The sequence below is a fragment of the Lacerta agilis genome, chromosome 13, assembly GCF_009819535.1.
Source record: "Lacerta agilis isolate rLacAgi1 chromosome 13, rLacAgi1.pri, whole genome shotgun sequence".
NCBI lineage: Eukaryota > Metazoa > Chordata > Lepidosauria > Squamata > Lacertidae > Lacerta > Lacerta agilis.
The window spans coordinates 29,466,787-29,486,741 of NC_046324.1; the positions used below are offsets into that span (position 1 = coordinate 29,466,787).

General features: G+C 44.1%; 2 protein-coding genes and 1 non-coding gene across 3 annotated transcripts; 1 reads left to right on the top strand and 2 right to left on the bottom strand.

Moving 5' to 3' along the window:
• Positions 1 to 1,215: 1,215 nt before the first annotated feature.
• Positions 1,216 to 1,347, bottom strand: LOC117057236. The gene has a single exon (XR_004427820.1). It is a non-coding gene; the product is annotated as a small nucleolar RNA ACA64 (small nucleolar RNA).
• A 1,274-nt stretch (positions 1,348 to 2,621) lies between these two features.
• RPS2 (ribosomal protein S2) lies at positions 2,622 to 7,797 on the top strand. The gene is given in 10 exon segments (XM_033167390.1): positions 2,622 to 2,731; positions 3,693 to 3,793; positions 3,796 to 3,878; positions 4,498 to 4,559; positions 4,561 to 4,585; positions 5,534 to 5,641; positions 6,301 to 6,474; positions 6,583 to 6,742; positions 7,298 to 7,389; positions 7,670 to 7,797. Coding segments are annotated over 10 exon segments (1,014 nt in total). The 3' UTR covers positions 7,769 to 7,797.
• A 2,737-nt stretch (positions 7,798 to 10,534) lies between these two features.
• NDUFB10 (NADH:ubiquinone oxidoreductase subunit B10) lies at positions 10,535 to 14,949 on the bottom strand. Its single transcript, XM_033167692.1, has 4 exons — positions 14,730 to 14,949; positions 13,296 to 13,428; positions 11,598 to 11,737; positions 10,535 to 10,828 (listed from the first exon to the last, which is right to left on the bottom strand). Exons 1-4 carry the CDS (start codon positions 14,863 to 14,865, stop codon positions 10,722 to 10,724), a joined length of 516 nt encoding a protein of 171 aa, XP_033023583.1. The 5' UTR covers positions 14,866 to 14,949; the 3' UTR covers positions 10,535 to 10,721.
• Positions 14,950 to 19,955: the final 5,006 nt, after the last annotated feature.

Sequence of the window (19,955 nt, forward strand, 5' to 3'; positions counted from 1 at the left end):
ATAGCATGGGTTTACTCTTAGGAGGACCAACATTAGAAAATAGCACCAAGGCTCATTCTAGTCAGGCAGCTGAAGGTAGGAGGAAAGCCATCAGAAATTCTGTGATCATCCCCCAGGGTGCACAATACCTTGTAAACGTCAAGGCTCAAAACCTTTCATAGAATTACAATGATGTAGATTGCTAAACTTCTCTTTATCTAGCTCTTGGACTTCCTCCAGGCCACACACCTTGCCAGCCGTGTTTTGCATCATCCCTGAGTGTTTTCACCTGGCTGGAATGTGTCCTTGAACTCTGATGCTGCCTCTTGCTTGTCTGGAGGAGAGGGGTGTGTGTGTGTATAAATGAAGGGAATGCCATCTTCAGCCTAAAATGGTTCCCCACTTGATCAGGCAGCACAATCTGGAAGTGTTCCCTTTAAAATGCTAGAGTTGTATTATCTAACAGCTCCAAACCCAAGAAGTGTATTCATAGTTTAGCTGCATTTTATTTAGAGAAAGTTCACTCTGCTTCTCTCTCCTATTCAGGACACTCACAAGTGATCAAGAAGTACACGCAATATGTATAAAAAACAATGTTTATTATGTGTATCGTGACCTAAAGCCCCAAGCTAACATTTTCACTCTCTGGGCAAACAAAAAAGCACATACATATTCCAACATCACTCCAAGCAGGGTCAGTAAAAAATGACTTTGTAAACAAGAAATGGCTCATCTTCTTCACTTTGAAGCCTGCCACCATCACTGTTGGCAACTGTAGGCCACACACCAACCATCTTCTTTCTAAGTGCAGGTGTATAGACTTCTAAGTTTCTGCTGCAGGCAGTCAAAATAGGACCCTAAGCATTGTACAAGTATAAGAACTTATGACCCCCAATATTAACATATAAAACATTCAAAATTAAAATATGCAAAAAAAAAAAAAAACCCATTCCATTAAAATGAAGCAATTAAACAGGAGCCTTGGGTTGTGAGATGAAGGGAAACACTTGTGCATAAAAGGTGCATCTTCAGAAACCAGTGGCACGCCAATGCAGATGGGCCTGTAGAAAAAGAAGACAAGTTAGCACTCTGGTTTGGTTTGTAGTATTGTATGCCTTCCTTCCACATAGCATATTTTTATTGGTTTCATTTACGGATCACATGCTATGAATAATCTCAAAGCAATTTCACAATACAACAAAAAACATCTATTGCATGGATTCTTCTGCTCATGGGACATATGGGAGCATGGGTTTCATTGCCCAACACGTTGAGCTGATGGGCAATAAGCTTAATGCTCCCTTTGCTTAGGCACCCGATATCTCACCCAAGGCCACTGAAGGAGGCCAGGGATGATTTTCAGACAGTGCCCTAACAACCTGTAGGCACAATACAGAACCAAAGTAATGCAAACACCTACTGATTTTTCTAGCACTTAGAACTAAACTGTTTCAAGCTGGGAATGTGGAATGGGACAGCCATGCAGTGCTAAGGAATTATTGGGTCTTCCTTCAAAGCAAGCTCACACAGGGCTTCCAACCTATCAACTGCCCTGGTGCATCCATCCTCCTAGTTTCAATTTAAGTAATCGCCCCAACTAGGTTCAGATTAGTGCGTGAAATGGCACCCGAATTAATGCAAGTCCCTCCCTACATCTAGGGAGGTGCAAAATTTCAATAAAAGCATTTTTAATGGTACTTTTCAACATTTAGATGTTGCCGCCCTGAGAGTTGATCACAAAGTTGCTTGTGAGTTTTCATTTTAGCTTCCACAATTTTTTTAAATTTTTTTTTAACTGGAGACAGAAAATATGAAGGGTCTGCTGGTCTCGCGGCAGACGTTCCACTTTTCACGTGTGCACCGGTCGGAAAGCTGCATAGTCCGACGTGCAACAGTGCAAATGTACCCGCATTAGCTCGGAGAATAAATTTCGGGCCTCAATTCCCTGGTGGAGGGAAAGAGCCTCCAGAGCCTGCAGCGAGGAAAAAGGCGCGAGCCAATCAACTACACATCCCAGCATTCCCCGCGTCCAGGCCTAGCTGCCCCAACGGCCAACTGACGAGGAGCATGCTGGGAGATTAGTACTAAAAGCAGCAACATAACTTTCTTAGGGCAATTTTTTAGCTAAATAAATGTAACCAACAACTGCTCTTTCCATACACTTTGAAACAACCACATGCCCCCCCCCCACTTCTCCCGTTCCCACACATGCCCTCAACCTACCTTGTGCCTGCGAGACTGCAACTTCCTTCCTCCCGTCTGAACTTTTATAACTTGGGTTTTTTAATCCTGCTCATTCCGGGGCTCCCTCCTCCAGCATAACACATAACAAGCCTCTTACGGCTGCGCATTAGCTCTAGTTAAGGGCGGGGCGGAGGAACATGTATGTATCGCTCGAGGAAGTAGTTCTCGCGAGATGCGCGGCATATAAATAGCCCTCGCCGCGCGCTTTCGGCCTTCTAGTCGAAAACACGTAAGTAGGGGGCATGTTACCTTTGGGGCTGGGGAGGTTGCTGAATCCGTCGCCATCGGGGGTCTAGAAGCCCGGAGTTTGGGCCAGCCCAGCACGAGGGGGATTAGAACTAGTCCCTACTCATGAGGAGGAAAGGGATTTGGTTTTTTTTTTTCTTCCTCAAATAGTGATGGAGTTAAGGGCAAGTCAGAGGCCCCAGTTCAACATGGATCAGAACCTTTTATTAGACTTTAGCATCTCAGAATGTACCTTGAGATTGAGCCTCTCCAGAAGCAATAATTATATAAATTTATTGCATTTAGAAGTACAGTATATCAAGGGGGAAATGATATAGCCATTGAAATGTGCGACCTGAAGGGGTACTGGCAATCTGTATCTGGCCCCCTTGATGCTGCTGCTTGATGAATGAGTGAAAAGTTTCATTGTAGCTGATCTGAAAGGAACTAGTTGTGTAGGAGGTGGGAGTTAGACTAGAAGAATGACAAAATTCATCCCAGTTGCAATTTGGGAATGGCCTAATTAGAGAAGGGTTTGGGGTTTCTCCCTAATGGGAGTGAAGTTTGCTATGGAATGTTGATCCATTAGAAGACAGCAAGACTTTGTTTTAAAGGGTCTGTAGTATCCATCATACTTGCTACTTATTTTTGTTTGTTTTTTTGATTGTGCAAAACTGCTTTATGGACTCTATTACAGGTAGGTAGCCGTGTGGTCTGGCCATAGTCCAAAAAAACCCAAAAACTTCCAGTAGCACCTTAGAGACAACTAAGTTTGTTCTTGGTATGAGCTTCGTGTGCATGCACACTTATTCAGATATGGACTGTGTTGGTGGATTCGGTGGGTTTAACTTGGGATCAAGAAGATGGGATTTAAGTTCTTAACAGGTGTAGATCTCCCTTCCCCCTTAAATGGTTCTTATATTAGTGATTAATTTAACATTTTGAAAAGAAACCATGAAATGGGAGCTACCTAGGAAAATCTGGGCATCTTAATTTCTTTGCATTGGTGCTTGTGATTTTGACATATTCTGTCAATGCCTAGGGCTGCTGATTCCTAAAATGTGCTTGGGCCATCACCCTGTATCAACTTTGAATGTGACCACATCTATATGGTTCCATTGCTACTTGAGGGGAGAGAAAACATTTTTCCTACTGTTTTTGTTGCTGTTGCAGCACAAATCTGTCACTGTCATTATGTCATGAGCTTTAATACACTAAAGGTTTGATGTGCTTTGTTTCTACAGCAAATGGCGGACGACGGCCGGTGCTGCGGGAGGGGCAGGAGGAGCTGGAGCAGCTGCAGGTGGAGGAGACTGCTGCAGGGGAGGCTTCCGAGGAGGCTTTGGCATGGAGGCGAGGGCCGTGGGAGAGGCCGTGGCAGGGGACGTGGCCGAGGCCGTGGAGCTCGGGGCAAAGCTGAAGACAAAGAAGTGAGTTCAATTCACTTTTTGGTCTGTTTTAGAGAGCCTTCAGCACCTGGTGCCTCCAGGTGTTTTGGACTACAACTCCTAGCCGCCTCTTTTCTGCATGGGATGCTCAAGTTTTTTGAGGTAAACTTTTAAGAAATGGAAACTTTACTTAGATGGGTTTGGTTCTAGCGTTGCTAGGGTTTCAACCATGCCCAGCGTCATGACCAAATTATCTTACTAAATCTGCTTCCTTTGTTTTTCAAAGAAGCTCTGGCAAACATGGGCTCAGCTCTTAAGTATGCAGAAGAAAATTATGGTGGGGCAGACTACTCCTAGAAAGCAGATGAGAGGTGCAATTTTTGAATGAACTGCATTTTTAAAAAACAAATCCTTGCAAATAGAAAATTAGCAGAGCCAATAAGTACTGTATGTTCAAATAGACGAAAACATTCTTCTGTATACCCATTTTTTAAACGGCAAATCCTACCCTTAGCTTTTATGTGGAAAGGATCAACATTGTAGTTACTTTTCTGTTAGGGTGGCTAAGGCTGCAGTCAGTGTTTCTTGTATATATGGACTAGAGATCAATGTACAATGTTTGAGCAGTTTGAACTGATCGCCTTTCATTCCCCCCCCCCAGTGGATTCCAGTCACCAAACTTGGTCGCCTAGTAAAGGACATGAAATCAAGTCTCTGGAGGAGATTACCTTTTCTCTCTTCCAATCAAGGTATTTGCTCTAGGCTAGGGGCTCTGTGGGGTTTCTCCGGGCTGTGAATGATTCACAGTGCTTTTCCATTGGTAAAGTTTACCAAGAGGAGGGGTTTGGGGTAATTGTTGTCCAATGGATCTGATTAACAGAAAAATCCATGCAGGGAAAAGAAAAAGACTTTCTCACAGTGTATGTATAATTGATGGAATTCACTTTCACAAGGTGGTGTGATTAGATTTAAGTCAGATCATTGGTCTATCTAGTTCAGTATTGTCTCTACACTGAGTGGCAGCAACCATCCAAGATGAATGCAAGACGCATTCTCAGACATATCTGGACATTCTGAGGAATGAATTCACGACCTTCTGCCTAAAAGGCAGGTGCTGTCTCTTTTCCCCTAACGAGAAGAGGTCAGTTGGTGGTGGCTCTCCATGATGGCTGTCTGAAGTCATCTTGTGTTCAGAGCTACTGCTATGCCATTGAATATCAGCAGCTGGGGAACAGTAACAGGAGAGGTCTGTTGCCTTAATGCTCTGCTTGTAAGTCTCTCTGGGGACATCATACGTGACAGGGCTTCAAAGGAACTATTGGAGCTTTAAAAGTATGCTCCCATTACTTTTTTAAAAAAGCATGCTCCCAATTGTTCCTTGGTAAGCACGGCTTGCTACTGTTGCCAATCAGCTGCTCAGCACCGATCAACTGTTGGGCACTTAAAGCAAAAAGCAAGCACTGTAGGGAAATCTTTCCTTTCGGATCACACGGGCAAAGGAAAATACTGCACTTTGTGTCAGGTGCTTGACAGGTGAACCTTGCCTACTTGTCACAGTGGGGTATGGAAGAAGTCTGGATCTGGCCAACAAGCCAGATCCAGTTCTCCTGAGACATGCCCTTGTTTTAACACAGCAAACTTTGTGATTAATTTATGCTTACTGCTAGAGAACTGATCAGTTAACGTTGCCTTCACAGGAGTCTGAAATCATTGACTTTTTCCTGGGCTCATCCCTGAAGGATGAGGTTTTGAAGATTATGCCTGTTCAGAAACAAACGCGGGCTGGTCAGCGCACCAGGTTCAAGGTAACATTTTGCATCCATATGAATTCCAGAAATTTGATGTCTATTTTCGGTTGGCCTCAGGCAATCTTTACAGCAGAAATTCACAAAAAATAGGTTTTCTTGGAGACACATTCAGTCTGGCCCTGAAGTGTGTTAGTTTTGGAGTGTGTCAGGGTAGGAGCACACTTAGCGTTGGCAGACCTTGCTCTTTTACATTTATGAATGAACTACTTACCTGTTTGCTCTGCCTTGCCAAATCTCTGAGCCAATCACATGATGTAGAGATGCTAAAGAATTGACAGCCAACGGCAGAGGCTGATTGGTAAGAGGCAAAGCTAGAGCAATTAATCCTGCAAAGGGCAGCCTCCTCGGACCATCTCACGGGGTTGGCTAAAATTGGGCTCCCAATTTGTTGCTGGACTAAAACTCCCATAAATGCCACTGTTTGGCCTGATGTGAGTTGTAGTCAAAAACATTTGGAGGGCACCAAGTTGAGGAAGGCAGATACAGAGTAGTGGATTCTAAACAGAGGAATTGACATGAACATCCTGCTTTTAGTTGGCATGATCAAGATGCCTGTTTAACGCTGGCATGTTCTGTTGAGGCTTCTGTGCTATGGTTAAGGGATGTGTGGATTTTAGCTGCACCCCTGATTAGGCTTCTCTTGTTTTCCTTTTTAGGCCTTTGTGGCTATTGGTGACTACAATGGTCACGTTGGTCTTGGGGTCAAGTGCTCCAAGGAAGTTGCCACTGCAATCCGTGGGGCCATCATTCTTGCAAAGCTGTCCATTGTGCCCGTGAGGAGAGGCTACTGGGGGAACAAGATCGGCAAGCCGCACACTGTACCTTGCAAGGTAACATTTGACACTTTGCCAAACCAGGGCTTGGGACTTCAAATTAGGCTTATTCACACTAAAATATCCATGCCAGTTTCTTACTGTGTGGAACTTGTGTTTGTTTAGGTAACAGGTCGGTGTGGCTCCGTACTTGTGCGTCTCATCCCTGCGCCACGTGGTACTGGAATTGTGTCTGCCCCAGTTCCCAAGAAATTGCTGATGATGGCTGGTATTGACGACTGTTACACATCAGCAAGGGGCTGCACTGCCACCTTGGGCAACTTTGGTACGTTTCTATACTTCTCAACTTACTTGGTCCTGTCTTGAGAAATGACAGTGCAGTGCCATAAGACTGTGTCACTGTTACAAATAATTCATGTAAAGGGCAGCAGTAGGCATGGGCCATAAGGGGGGAAAAGTGGCAAGCTGCCAATTTCTCTAGGACTTTTGGTTAAGGGAGGCGAGAAATACTTCAGCCTTTGCCAACTTTGTGCCTTCCTGTTGGGACTGATAGGAGCTGTAGTCTGAAACATCTGGAGGGCACCAGGTTGAGGTGCAGCTATACTGTGTGTGTACATTTACAGAACCTTTTGGGATGTGCTTTGGTAAAACTCTCTCCGCTCTGCTCAGTTGTACCTGGCCCAAGTGGTGCGACTGTCGTTTTTCGAGAGGGAAAGCAAATGAGTTTGTTTGCACGACAGTGAGATTCAATGAAATGGTCTCCCTGTTCCTTTTCATACTCAACAAGACAATTATTTTCCAGTAACAGCAATTGGTTTTGGTGCTGCCAGCTCAGTCTTGTGTACATTGGTGACCGTGTATGATCTTTCTTTTTCTGTAGCCAAGGCCACCTTTGATGCCATCTCAAAGACCTATAGTTACCTTACCCCTGATCTGTGGAAAGAGACTGTGTTCACCAAGTCACCTTATCAGGTAAGAGCAGCCTTGAGAGCTTTAGCATGCATTTAAGATGTCTTTGGGAATTAGCTTTATTTCATAAATCTGCTCATAGGCAGGGGTTGGGGGTACATTAATAATGAATCCGTATAAGAACCAGCATATCGGTTCTTTTGAAGACTGATTTAACAGAATATAGCTGCTGTCGTTGGGTCAAGCTGCAGTTAGCAAGTTTGACCATTTCAAAAGATTACCTGGGGTGAATGAGGTTCAGAAACAATTCGTATGTTCATGGTCTTTTTGCTTTTCCCTGCAGGAATTCACTGATCATCTTGCAAAGACTCATGCTACCAGAGTGTCTGTGCAGAGGACCCAAGCAGCTGCTGTGGCAACTAAAAGATCTACTTCAAAATAAAGTGACCAAGAGTGATTTTTAAACCAGTCTCGCAAATTGTGTGTAGTGTTTGTTGTTGGATGGGTTATAGCAGTGTTTTTCAACCTTTTTTGGGCAAGGGCACACTTGTTTTATGAAAAAAATCACGAGGCACACCACCATTAGAAAATGTTAAAAAATTTAACTCTGTGCCTATATTGACTCTTGAAAAGTAATTCTCTTGAATAGGAATCAAATAAACACAATTTTCCCCACGGCACACCAGGCAACATCTCGCGGCACACTAGTGTGCCACGGAACAGTGGTTGAAAAAAACTGAGTTATAGGACATCAGTGCCTCCAGAACATAAAAGTGTGGCTGCTGGATCAGGCCAAAGGAGCTCATCTAGTCCAGCAACCTGTTCTTATAGAAGCCAACCACAAGCCATAATGGCAAGCCTCCCAAGCAGAACCTGGGCACAATAACACTTCTACTAAGAAGTGGCATTCAGAGGCATCCTGTCTTTTGTCAGTGGAGATACAACATTGCCATTAGTATCTTTATCTTCCTTGAATGTCTGATCTTTTAATTATAGTGCTACCAAGTGCCCAGTATAGGTTGGACCTAGCATATGACATTGATATTTTAGGAGCTCTTGAGCAGCATTAAAGGGGATTTACTGCCCAGGATTGTATCCCAGCATTAGTCATGCTCCGAGGAGACTGTTGAAATTAATGGACATGACTAGCCGGTCCATTCATTTCAGTGGCTGAGCTAAGACTGTTCAGTAACCCCCAGCTTTTCTGGGGGTGGGATTTCCCCATGTAGCTGTAGCCATTGGAAAAAGGGTATTGCCACCCTTTGTAAGACACAGGCCCATTTGGATTTTTGAACAAGTGCTGTGTGCATATTCTTCCCCATAAGATCTGGGTAATAGTCACATCCAGTAGAGTTGCATTGAACAGCATGTGTGTGTGTGCGCGTGCGCGCATGCATGCTCAGAAACATCAGTTGGCTCCATCTGTCTCGAGAGAATGGAGTGCGCCTGTGGGGATGAAGTCAAACCACTGGGGAATCACAGTGCCTGCTGTGGCTGTAGAGAAACTACTGCCTACCACATTTTTGCTGTGTTAGCACACAAGTGATCTCTGCAGGCTGCAAGCCTGGGTAGGGTTTATGGAGGTCCTGGGCTGCACAGATGACAATACTCCCCATCAGCCTCACTGATGTGGTCAAAAGGGAAAGCAGAGCAATACAGGAGTTTTTGGAAGGTGGGTGTCCAACCAGCTTTTAAATTCCAGTCTTTAGTGTAGGGTTTAATGCTCAGTCTTCTCAAGGCCATGGGTATGGGTTTTCTTTAGGGTTTATTCCTGAAGCCTTTCTCGAAGAGTGAAATTTCAGGAATTACCCTGAGCTGTGAACACTGTTTATATTTTCAAGCTAGATTCACATTACAGGGTGCACCTTCGAGACCAACTAAGTTTGTTTTTGGTATGAGCTTTCGTGTGCATGCACACAAAAGCTCATACCAAGAACAAACTTAGTTGGTCTCGAAGGTGCTACTGGAAGGAATTTATTTTATTTTGTTTTGACTATGGCAGACCAACATGGCTACCTACCTATTACAGGGTGCGTTAGGGCAGAATTTTGCTTCAACAGAGCAGGGACAAATGCTCCTTTCAGATTTATAGGCTGTGCATGATGACAGTAACCACCTGTTCTACCCAAAGCATTTGGTAGTTAATATATCGTGGTGGTGGAGGAATGTCTCTTTCTAGATCAACATTTACTAACTGGAGTTTGAAGAATTATGCACAGGATATTAAAAGCCAGAGTGTTAACCTGCACAGAGCTATGAACTCCAGAGCAGTAATCTAATAGCCTACCTGGTACCTTGCTGGTGTTTGGACCACAACTCCCATAACCCCCACCCCGAAGGCTTTTTGTAAAGGCTGCAAATGGCTGACTTTTTAATCAATTGCATCAAAGCTGGATCCAGTGATTTACCTTACCCATTTTACTCTGCCATTTGTAATTTTTTAAAACTAAAATAATTTCCATCATTCCTAACCTACAAGAGCAGTCCAGTGCTCTTGACCATTTGGATACCAGAACTACACTGCCCAATAAATTTATTATTATTTTGTTCTTTATACCCCGCCCATCTGGCTGGGTTTCCCCAGCCACTCTGGGCAGCTACCAACAAAACATTTAAAATACATTAAAACATCAGTCATTAAAAACTTTCCTAAACAGGGCTGCCTTCTAAAAATCAGTTGTTTATTTCCTTGACATCTGATGGGAGGGCGTTCCACAGGGCGAGTGCCACAACCAAGAACACCCTCTGCCTGGTTCCCATGGTTGGGTTTACTAAGAAAAAACAAATTGCAGTTACTGGGACACAGGCCTAGAGCAAAGTTATGTGCCATTTATATTCTGAAATTTAGAGTTACAGGATTAGATTTTTTACAGAAGATGCTTTACCCTTCCACTCATTAAAAGAAGTAACTCTCTTGAAAGAAAGTAACAGATCTAAGTTGGTGCTTTCACAGCAGACTACATAAAATTCTCTTGAAGTGCGTGCTGTGGAAGAACACATCTTAAACCCTTTACATACAGTATGTGGTTAGCCAGGCACCTAGAAAAGCAATTTATGTACCAGCCACTTGCGTCAGTGACTTGTAAAGGCAATTTTAGTTTCTAGCCATAATTCAAGAAGGCAAACCCTGCCGTTTTTCAACCCTCTCCACTAGTTTCTGCTTAATCCCATTTCTCCTTCCTGTTGTGTTTACAAAGTAAAGACAACCTTAGCATTTGCAGCTTTATTTTCTTCCCACTATACATTCTGAGTCTGCCTTGTATATGTTTACAGTAGTTCTGAGAGAACAGCACAGATACTGCTTGATTTACCATCCATACAGTGTCTAATCTGCAGACACGCACACTAGTTTGTTTGTTTGGAGCGCAAATCCCAGGCCAAAGCGACCAGAACATTTAATGTTCCTTAGCTGCTGCCTTGGCCTCCTTCCTTTCTTTAATCATCCGGTGCTTCTGCTTCATTAAGCATTTGCGAGCAGTTCCCAGGCCGCCAAGTTCGCCATCTAGGATGACAGTGGAGAACAATCATGATCTGAGAGAAAAGGGGAGACTTCCACTGCAGAATTACATACTAAGCATGCTAACCTGCCATCAAAAAAGTAAACTGTTCATTTATTTGTATACCATTTTTCTGCAAAATAAATAAATAAATCACATTCAAAGCAACTTAACAACAAAGAAAACAAGAATGCATTTTGAAACCAAACAGTGCAAAACAACATAGCAAAATAAAATGCTGTACTGAATGCTAGTCTAGTATCAAACATTAGGCCTGCTGCCCCGAGCAAGTTCCACTTTCATTTACTCACAGAGGATTGGTGCTTTCCTTGTCTCTTTCTGCCTCTGCCTTTCTCTGTCCTGCACAGAGATGAATGCAGGGGTCTTGACTACTGTCATGCTGAGCTTTGGGATATTTTGTATGTGCGCACACATAGCCAAAACACGACTCATAAGGCAAGGACCTTTGCTCCTCTGCAAGACAGTAGCTCATCCAGGTCTCCTTAGGTCTTGAAGTCACTTGGAAAGCAGCAAAATATGCCTCCTACCAGAAGCTGAACTCTCAATTCTATCAACATGGCCAATGTGAATTGTAGTCTAAGCACATCTGGGAGGAACCAGGCAGGCAAGGCTGCCCCAAGTGCTGATGTGGACTTCCATATCAGCTTCCCAATTCCACCTGTGTGAGTTCAGGATGGAGCATAGCCTTTAAGTCAGATTGTTTTCACAGTGGGATGTAAATTTGAAATAATCCCAATATACTACTAGACTCACATTTGTCGTCATAGGCCTTGGACACCTCTTTGAAGTGCTGTAACTCTGCTGCACAGTTCTCCAAATAACTGGGTCCTTCCCGCTGCTTGCAAGCACCCATTCTCTCCTGAATAATCCTCACAATATTTCTATCAACTAGCCTGTGGGGTGGAAAGAGAAAGATACAAACACTTGAAGAATGAAACAATACAGACTTTACCTAAATCCCTGGACTGAAATTCTGTACAGAAAATTACACCAAGTCCACATGGCACATCAAAACAAAATGCAAGCAGTCCAACAAGATTATTTTATTTTAATTGTCCCACAAACCCTCAATAGTCCGCCCCACTTCCCAGCCTTACCTCCCAATCTAATATGCAGCCACATTCCTCCTTCCAACTTTCATTTTTTAAAATTCTATTGCTTTCAAGTCTCCTCCTCTCTGAAACAAGCCCACTCTTGCTCCCTTCCTACCCCTTATGCCCAGAACTGCCTCCCTGTTCTTTGGCAGGGCTTACCCTGTAATTTATTTCAAGCTCCTCTTCACAACTCACATTTTCCATGTGGACTTTAGAACCAACAGGCAGAGGTGGACTTAGGGCAGCACAATTGGTTTCCCTGAACAGAGAGCAGGGGCCAAGGGGCTGCCTTCCTGCTTCCTTCCCATAGCCTAGTGAATGCTGAGCTTTGGGAAGGAGGCATGAGGGCTCTGACAGGGTCCTATAGTCCTTCCTACTTCTCAGAAACTAGTTCGCATTTGCATAGCTTTGAGAAGTTGGAAGGAGGGACTCTAGAATCCTGCGAGAGCCTCACACCTCCTTCTCAAAGCCTGGCACCTCCCTTACCCAGCTTTGTGAAGGAGGATTTAGGTTGGGGGTATGGCAGCGTCAAATTTTGGCCCTGCACAGGGCACCATATTACCAAGGTCCACCCCTGCACTAGGCCAGACTTTGTTAACATGGTGCCCTCCAGATGTTTTGGACTTCAAAGATAATGGATGGTGGGAGTTGGTTAGGATGTCTGGGCTTGTTGGAAGTTGAAGTACAATCAAATCTGGTGGGCCACAAATTAGCCTCCTCTGATCTAGGGAAAGCAAAAACATCAGTCTTGAGGGGAATAGTTTCTCAGCCTATTCCTACACAGCCTCCACAACTGTCTACTGCAGGAGTGGAGAATCTTTTCAGGATGAAGGCTGCGTTCTCTTCTGGGCAAACATATAAGGGCCACATGCTGATAGTCTGTGGGGCCAGAGATAAAAATGGGCACAGCAATAAATGCAATTTTTTACTTTTGTATGGTAGACTAGTTTCTACACAAAATCATAAACCTCTCTAGCTAGGAAAGCAGGAGGCATTAACAGAGGTCAAGAACACTGTCCAGCCAAGCAGAAACTCTGAGAGAGTGTGGCCAGGGGAGAGAGTCCTGAGGGCCAGAAAGAGAAGATTGGACAGTTGCATTTGGCCTCTGGGTCCAAGATTTCCTACTCCTGGCCTACTGCAAGCTGCTTATGGCAGGGACCCAAGCACTACATTCACTGATGATACTGTCTAACCAACAATCCTTACTTCTATCCTGAAAGTCAAATAACAATACTGCAAACCATTCAATCATTAGAAGACTGTAGACAACAACCTCCCAACTCTGCATAGAACAAAAGATTTGGCAGGCGAGCCAAACTGCAATACCCACCCTCCAAAAAAGAGAAGACATACTTATCTCCTCCACTGCATCTCTGCTTCATAGTAACACACGTAGTCGTCCTGAAAGCACTCTGTATAGTCCGGCACACGGCGGAAGTTCCGGTGATAGTAATAAAACTTGTTCTTTGCATGCTGGCGCTCTATAAATTCTGCAGGAGTGAAATGTCCAGAGATGCTTTTCAAGATTCAAACTAAAGACGTCTTTTAAGCAATGTGAAGCCAAGACAGAGTCAACTCGTGGGAAATTATGTCTTGCAGGGAGCTCTCATAAGAGCAGTCTTCCTGCTGAACTACAAATCCCATAATCCTTGACCACTGACAGTGCTGGCTGAGGATGATGGAGGGTGCTTTTCCGAAAACATTTAGGCCAGGACTCAAGGCTGGGGAGGATGAATTGAAGAAAATCTACCCCTATTCCAACCCACAATCCACTTATCCAAGAGCTGGGGAAGATAAGCCTCTCCAGGATGCTGACTGAAGCTAATGGGTGTCCAGCAACATCCGGAGGACCACTGGTTCCCCCCCAGGCTTCAACATCATCCAGCCTCCTTCCCTACTCCTTCTACTGAACTCAGCCCATCTCCACTTGCAAAACCTCCCCTAGCATTTGGCTTCTCTCCTGTTCCAGCCCTGCAGCTTTCTCTTGGTCCCTCGCCCATCCCAAACTTATAAACCAGTGTTTTTCAGACTGGGGCCTCTAGCATATTTGGACTACAATTCCCATCATCCCTGACCACTGGTCCTGCTAGCTAGGGATGATGGGAGTTGTAGTCCAAAATCAGATGGAGACCCAAGTTTGGGAAACCCTGTTCTAGGCCATCACCAGGGCTTCTAGCATCTCCTGTTGTAGGCTTTCGCTGTACCCCAGGTCCAACCCTGCAGTGCACACACTCATATAGAGCCAGTGTGGTGTAGTGGTTAAGAGCGGTAGACTCGTAATCTGGTGAACCGGGTTTGTGTCTCCGCTCCTCCACATGCAGCTGCTGGGTGACCTTGGGCTAGTCACGCTTCTCTGAAGTCTCTCAGCCCCACTCACCTCACAGAGTGTTTGTTGGGGGAGGAAGGGAAAGGAGAATGTTAGCCGCTTTGAGACTCCTTCGGGTAGTGAAAAGCAGGATATCAAATCCAAACTCTTCTTCTTCTTCATAGAACCCCCCCCCCCCGCACCCCTAACTCTTTTCTCCTGCCTTGTAGACACCCCCCAGGTTTGGAGCCCACATCTTTGTAGCCCTTCCTATGCATTCTAGCCCCCAACCCTTACCTCATAGCCACACCCCTTGGTTCATGGCCCCGCCCCAGCCCTTCACTCCATTCCTGATTGTAGTCCCCGCCCCACTCTAACTCCACCCCCAAGTTCCTAGCCCCGTCCCACATCCACTCCCTTTGTGCTTATAGCCCCGCCCCCTGTTCCAATCCCCGCCCCTTGACTCCTGGCCCCGCCCCTTCTCACCCCTCCAGGCTGTGACCGGCGCGTCGACCACGACTCGAAAGATCTGGTCTACCAGGTAGAGCGGGTTGGTGAGCTCCGTCTTAGGGGTGCGAGGAGGCGGCTCGCGGTACACATCCCGGTCCGGCTCTTCGGGCATCGCTGCAGCCTTTGCGCGAGCAGAGCGATGCGGACAAAATGGCGGCCTCCTTGGCAGAGGGACCGGGTCAGGTTAAGGAAAAGAAGAGCGCATGCGCAGCCACTCGTGCCGCGCGCGCTGCGTGATGGGAGGCGCAGTTTGTAAATATTGGTGTTAAGAGGGTCGAAAGGGTGCAGTGCGCATGCGCCTACTAATGGTTTATTTTAAAAAATCTTCCGATGACTGCTGGGATATGTAGTTTTCTGTCTGCAAGGTCTTGTTCTGAAGTTTTCTTACCCACTGTGGGTCTCATTAGCCCGATAGGAGCTGCACCCGTTGAATTTCCAGTTGTTCAGAAGCTGATGGGCATAAGAGACAGCTAAAATAAATTGGCAACCTTATGGTTAGGTAGTTAGTGGCAGAAAAGGAAGCGGCAGACCAGGTTTCAAATCCACACGCAACCATGAAAGGCACTGGATGACCTTGAGCCAAGCTGCGTTGCACCTCCCCAACTTCCCACCTCACAGGGTTGTTGTGATGATTAAATAGAGGGGGAGAACCACATATGCCACCTTGAATTCCTTTTACAAGAAAGCTGGATACACATGTAATAATTGATTATAATAAATTTAATAATAGTGCCTTTGTCATTTATACGCCACCTACAAAAAGCTTAACTTTGTAAAGCAGCTCTAAAGAGACAACATGTTAAATAGGCTGGATGAAGAACCTGAGAGATTAGGGTTCAAATTCCTTACTGTGTCACTTTCAGCCAGTCAACGGCCCCTCCTTTGCTCACAGGGTTGCAAATAGAGAGCTCTTTGGATGAAATAAAGCAGGATTCAAGTATAATAATAGAGGGGGGAATAACACCCCCCAAGAATCCTGAGAACTGTAGTTTGCTCCTCACTGAGCTACAGTTCCCAGCACCCTTAACAAAATACAGTTCCCACGATTTTTGGGTGGAAACCATGTGGTTCAAACATAGGGTTAAACCACATGGTTTAAGGGTTGCCACCTTTTCCATGGCTCTGATTCTGTGCTTTAATATTAATTCAGTTATCACAAATTTAAGCAAATGAAGTTTTCTCTACCACTTTTATCATCATACTAGGAAAAACTCCAGCTAAATCTTTGCATAACAGGCTGTTGCTAAAAACATTGGGGGATGGGGAGGGCAACCCTACATTGGTCTAAAAATCTTTTATTTATGAATAACAAAAAAAATGCTGCTTCACTCTGGCTTACAATCTAAAAAAATGTGACAGAAAAGGGAATGGATTGGAAGGGAAGGGCGGGAAAGTATTGTTACACGCCACCCCAATCTCTGAACAGTGCAAGATTCTAGAGGTATCAGGCATGCTTACTAGGGTTTGTGTTCCCTTTTGGGACAAGGAGGCATAGCAGAGACTGTGGTGTCCTTATGAAATATGGTTTATTTGCACATATATACAGCCTAAATGTAGATGAAGGGATAGCAGAGCCTTCTCATCCCAAGCAGGTCTGGCCTTGTCCATAAGCACATCATTGGATTTAAATAACAGGGGGGAAACATGTTCTGTGTCTCCTCTTTCATAGCCTGCCCCCATCATGTTCTGCCCCACCTTGCTCTGCTTCCCAAACTGCTTGCAAAGCTGACATTCCCTACTCCACCCTGAAATCCTAAACCCCTTTGGTCTCTACCCACCAACACAGCTGGAGGAGGGGGGCAGGGCCCCCTCCCCTCCTTGTCTGGCAGTCTATGCTCTCTCTTGATTATTTCTTGATAAGTCCTTACTCTGCTTTTTTTCCTTAATGGCTTTCACACAGCTAGCCCTCCCAGGCTAATCTGGCTTGCTAGCATAAACTAAACCCAGGAATTCCCGTGTTTGGCACAGTTTAGTCAAACCTTGATTAATCCTAAACTTTACTAATTCTAATAATTATGGGTGCCTTGTACCTACAAAACTCTGGCAACCCCAACACAGAATTATTTAGAAGATTTTGGTTAACAAAATCTAGGAGAGAAGTCACCAAAACAAACAAACAAACAGTTATAAGTAAAACAAAGAACAAAAAAAAACCACCCCACTCCTTTTCCCTTATGGTGTATCCAAGAGCCCATATAGAGTCCTTTTGTAGGTTCTCCTATCGGTAGGAGAAAATAACGAGAGACCAACCAGAGAATATTCAGAAGCAAAGCAGCTAGCAGGGGCGCAGCAAGGGGGGCGGGGGGCGGGCCGGGCCGCCCAGTGTTCCATAATAGAGGGGGTGACAAATTACCAAGGAACAATTTATTTTTATTTATTTTTTTGAAATTTTTTGATTTTTTTTTTTGAAAATGCCTGCTCCGAAGGTCTTATCTTACTATACTAGGGATTATATAGCTATATATGAAATTTCATGCATATCGGTTAATATCTTGACCCTCCCACCAAAATAGCTGTTCACTTGGCTGTTTTCCTATGTCATGAAGGCTGAAATTTCAGTTCAGAGAACACTTACTGTTCCCAACCCTAACCCTGTGGAAAGCCATCTAATTAGACTTTGATTTTGAGATGTTTTTAGGAGGTAATTTAATTATTGTTTGATTTTATACTAATGTTATGTATCTGATGTTAGCCACCCTGAGCCCGACTTCGGCCGGCGAGGGCAGGATATAAATAAAAGTTTTTTTTATTATTTCTTGTTATTATTCCTTTGTAAGAAAATATGAAATAACCACTGCACCGGGTACCACCTGACCTTCCCATGCTTGGGGGGGCGTGGCAAAAAAAATTGGCCCCCGGGTACCAATTTACCTTGCTACGCCCCTAGCAGCTAGTAAGTCTGATCTTTATTAACTGTTGCAACAGGGTGCTCCCCCACACGCAAGAGAGAGGAGGAGGACCCAGAACAAAGGTGTGCCCATCCTTATATAGACATTTTAAATTGCTCGCCCTGGAGTCCAAGACCACCCCCAGAAATATCATACCTACATTACAGAACAGGCAGTCTACAACAGAAAGAAATCTGAGTGTGTTGTTATCTCCTGTCTGGCAAATTACTGATCGCATTATCTGGGTTCTGGCCACTCTTTTGTTATTATAACTACTTAATTCCTGTTACAGGTAGGTAGCCATGTTGGTCTGCCATAGTCAAAACAAAATAAAAAATAAAAAAATTCCTTCCAGTAGCACCTTAGACACCAACCAAGTTTGTTCTTGGTATGAGCTTTCGTGTACATGCACACGAAAGCTCATACCAAGAACAAACTTGGTTGGTCTCAAAGGTGCTACTGGAAGGAATTTTTGTTTTTATTTTGTTTTTACTTAATTCCTGAATCTAGGTCACGGGTCACAGGCTCACACCCTGTTCATATCTTGAATGTGCCCTTAAAACAGGATTTGTGAGGACAGGATTTTGAAGAAAGAGACAATGGGGAGGTTTCCCACTTTGACCTTGCAGAGAAATATTGAGGTCAATTTGTTCATGACCTAATCTGTGGGGTTTCAGACATGTGGTTATATATACAGTTATGAACATTTTATATATATATATATAATATATTATATATATTATAATATATGACCTTAAAATTCTTGTAACACAACAAACAAACAAACAACAAACAAACCTTTAATTTACAACATGTGGTACATGGGCTCAACAAAATGTCCTTATAAAGCATTTTGCTTTTTCACCCAAACAGATTATGCCATAGTGTCCCACGCCTGGAAGGGTGTAACAGTTTCATTTGATCTCTTCATCCACTGAAAAGCCACTTTTCCACAAAATCGTTATCATGGTCTGGACATCTCAATTCTTAAACTGTTTTGGTCAAATTCTCTGCATTGTTTCAGACATAACAAAATAAAAAAAATCTTTCCAGTAGCACCTTAGAGACCAACTAAGTTTGTTATTGGTATGAGCTTTCGTGTGCATGCACACTTCATCAGATATACTGAAACAGAAGTCACCAGACCCTTATATATAGTGAGAGGGTTAGGAGGGGTATTACTCAGAAGGGTGGTGGAATGGTGTTCCAGACATAGTTATACCATTCTCGCATTGTAGGTCCATCATCATCCTTCCAATGTTTTGCTACTACTGTACTTGTCTTCCAGTTACTAATAAAAGGTGTACAGTATATCTATCTAAATGGTTTGGTTTTGTCAGAAATAGTCAATAATGCAGGGGTTTTTGCTGGTTTTTAAACCAGGGGTAGGCAACCTAAGGCCCGTGGGCCAGATGTGGCCCAATCACCTTCTCAATCCAGCCCACAGACAGTCCTGGAATCAGCATGTTTTTACATGAGTAGAATGTGTCCTTTTATTTAAAATGCATCTCTGGGTTATTTGTGGGGCATAGGAATTCGTTCATTTCCCCCCCCAAAAAAATATTGTCCGGCCCACCACATGGTCTGAGGGACAGTGGACCAGCCCATGGCTGAAAAAGGTTGCTGACCCCTGTTTTAAACAATAAGATGCCATTTTGCTACACTCCACCAACACCTTATTCCAACATACTTGAACATGGGTCAACTCCACCACATATGGGAGAAAATTCCCAAATAATGTTTCCCAAAGTTCTTCAGGTTAACTTTTGAGGTATACAGCACCATGTATGTAACCTGTTAAGTGTCTTTTCTGAAGCTTTACCAATACCAATTTCAGTGGACTTCTATGTCATAAGGAGTCTCAGTGTACTTGAGATATAGTTTCTCCTAAGAATGTAAGAAGTGCCCAACTACTGGACCAGACCAATGGCCCATCTAGTCCAGTATCCTGTTCTCATGGTGGCCAATCAGGTGCCTCTAAAGGGAAACTCATATAACAGAATATTATTAGCACAATGGCATTCTGCTTTTGACAGTGGATTTAGATAGAACATTGTCATTGTGCCAGTTACCATTGATAGCCATATCCTCAGAAATATTTTCCCCAAGTTTCTTTTCATCTGCTAGCTGTGCCAATCCCATGTTTATATATATTAACTGTGGGTGCTGAATGGCAAGTAGACAGCACTGTGCATACTCTGGGACACACTTCCTTATTCCTTCGCTTACCTAGGCTGATGTATGACTGACATGTTCCCCAGGTGGCAAGGCAGAATTTTGACCCTTCCCGTCTACCGTACATAGATGGTAATTG

What these genes read in the sequence shown, in the direction of transcription:
- NDUFB10 (XM_033167692.1), bottom strand. Translation starts at nt 14,865, where the DNA reads ATGCCCGAAGAGCCGGACCGGGATGTGTACCGCGAGCCGCCTCCTCGC. An exon ending in GCCGGTCACAGCCTGGAGGG is followed by an intron (nt 13,429 to 14,729) that starts GTGAGAAGGGGC and finishes TCACTCCTGCAG; the next exon opens with AATTTATAGAGCGCCAGCAT. An exon ending in CAAGGCCTATGACGACAAAT is followed by an intron (nt 10,829 to 11,597) that starts GTGAGTCTAGTA and finishes CTGTCATCCTAG; the next exon opens with ATGGCGAACTTGGCGGCCTG.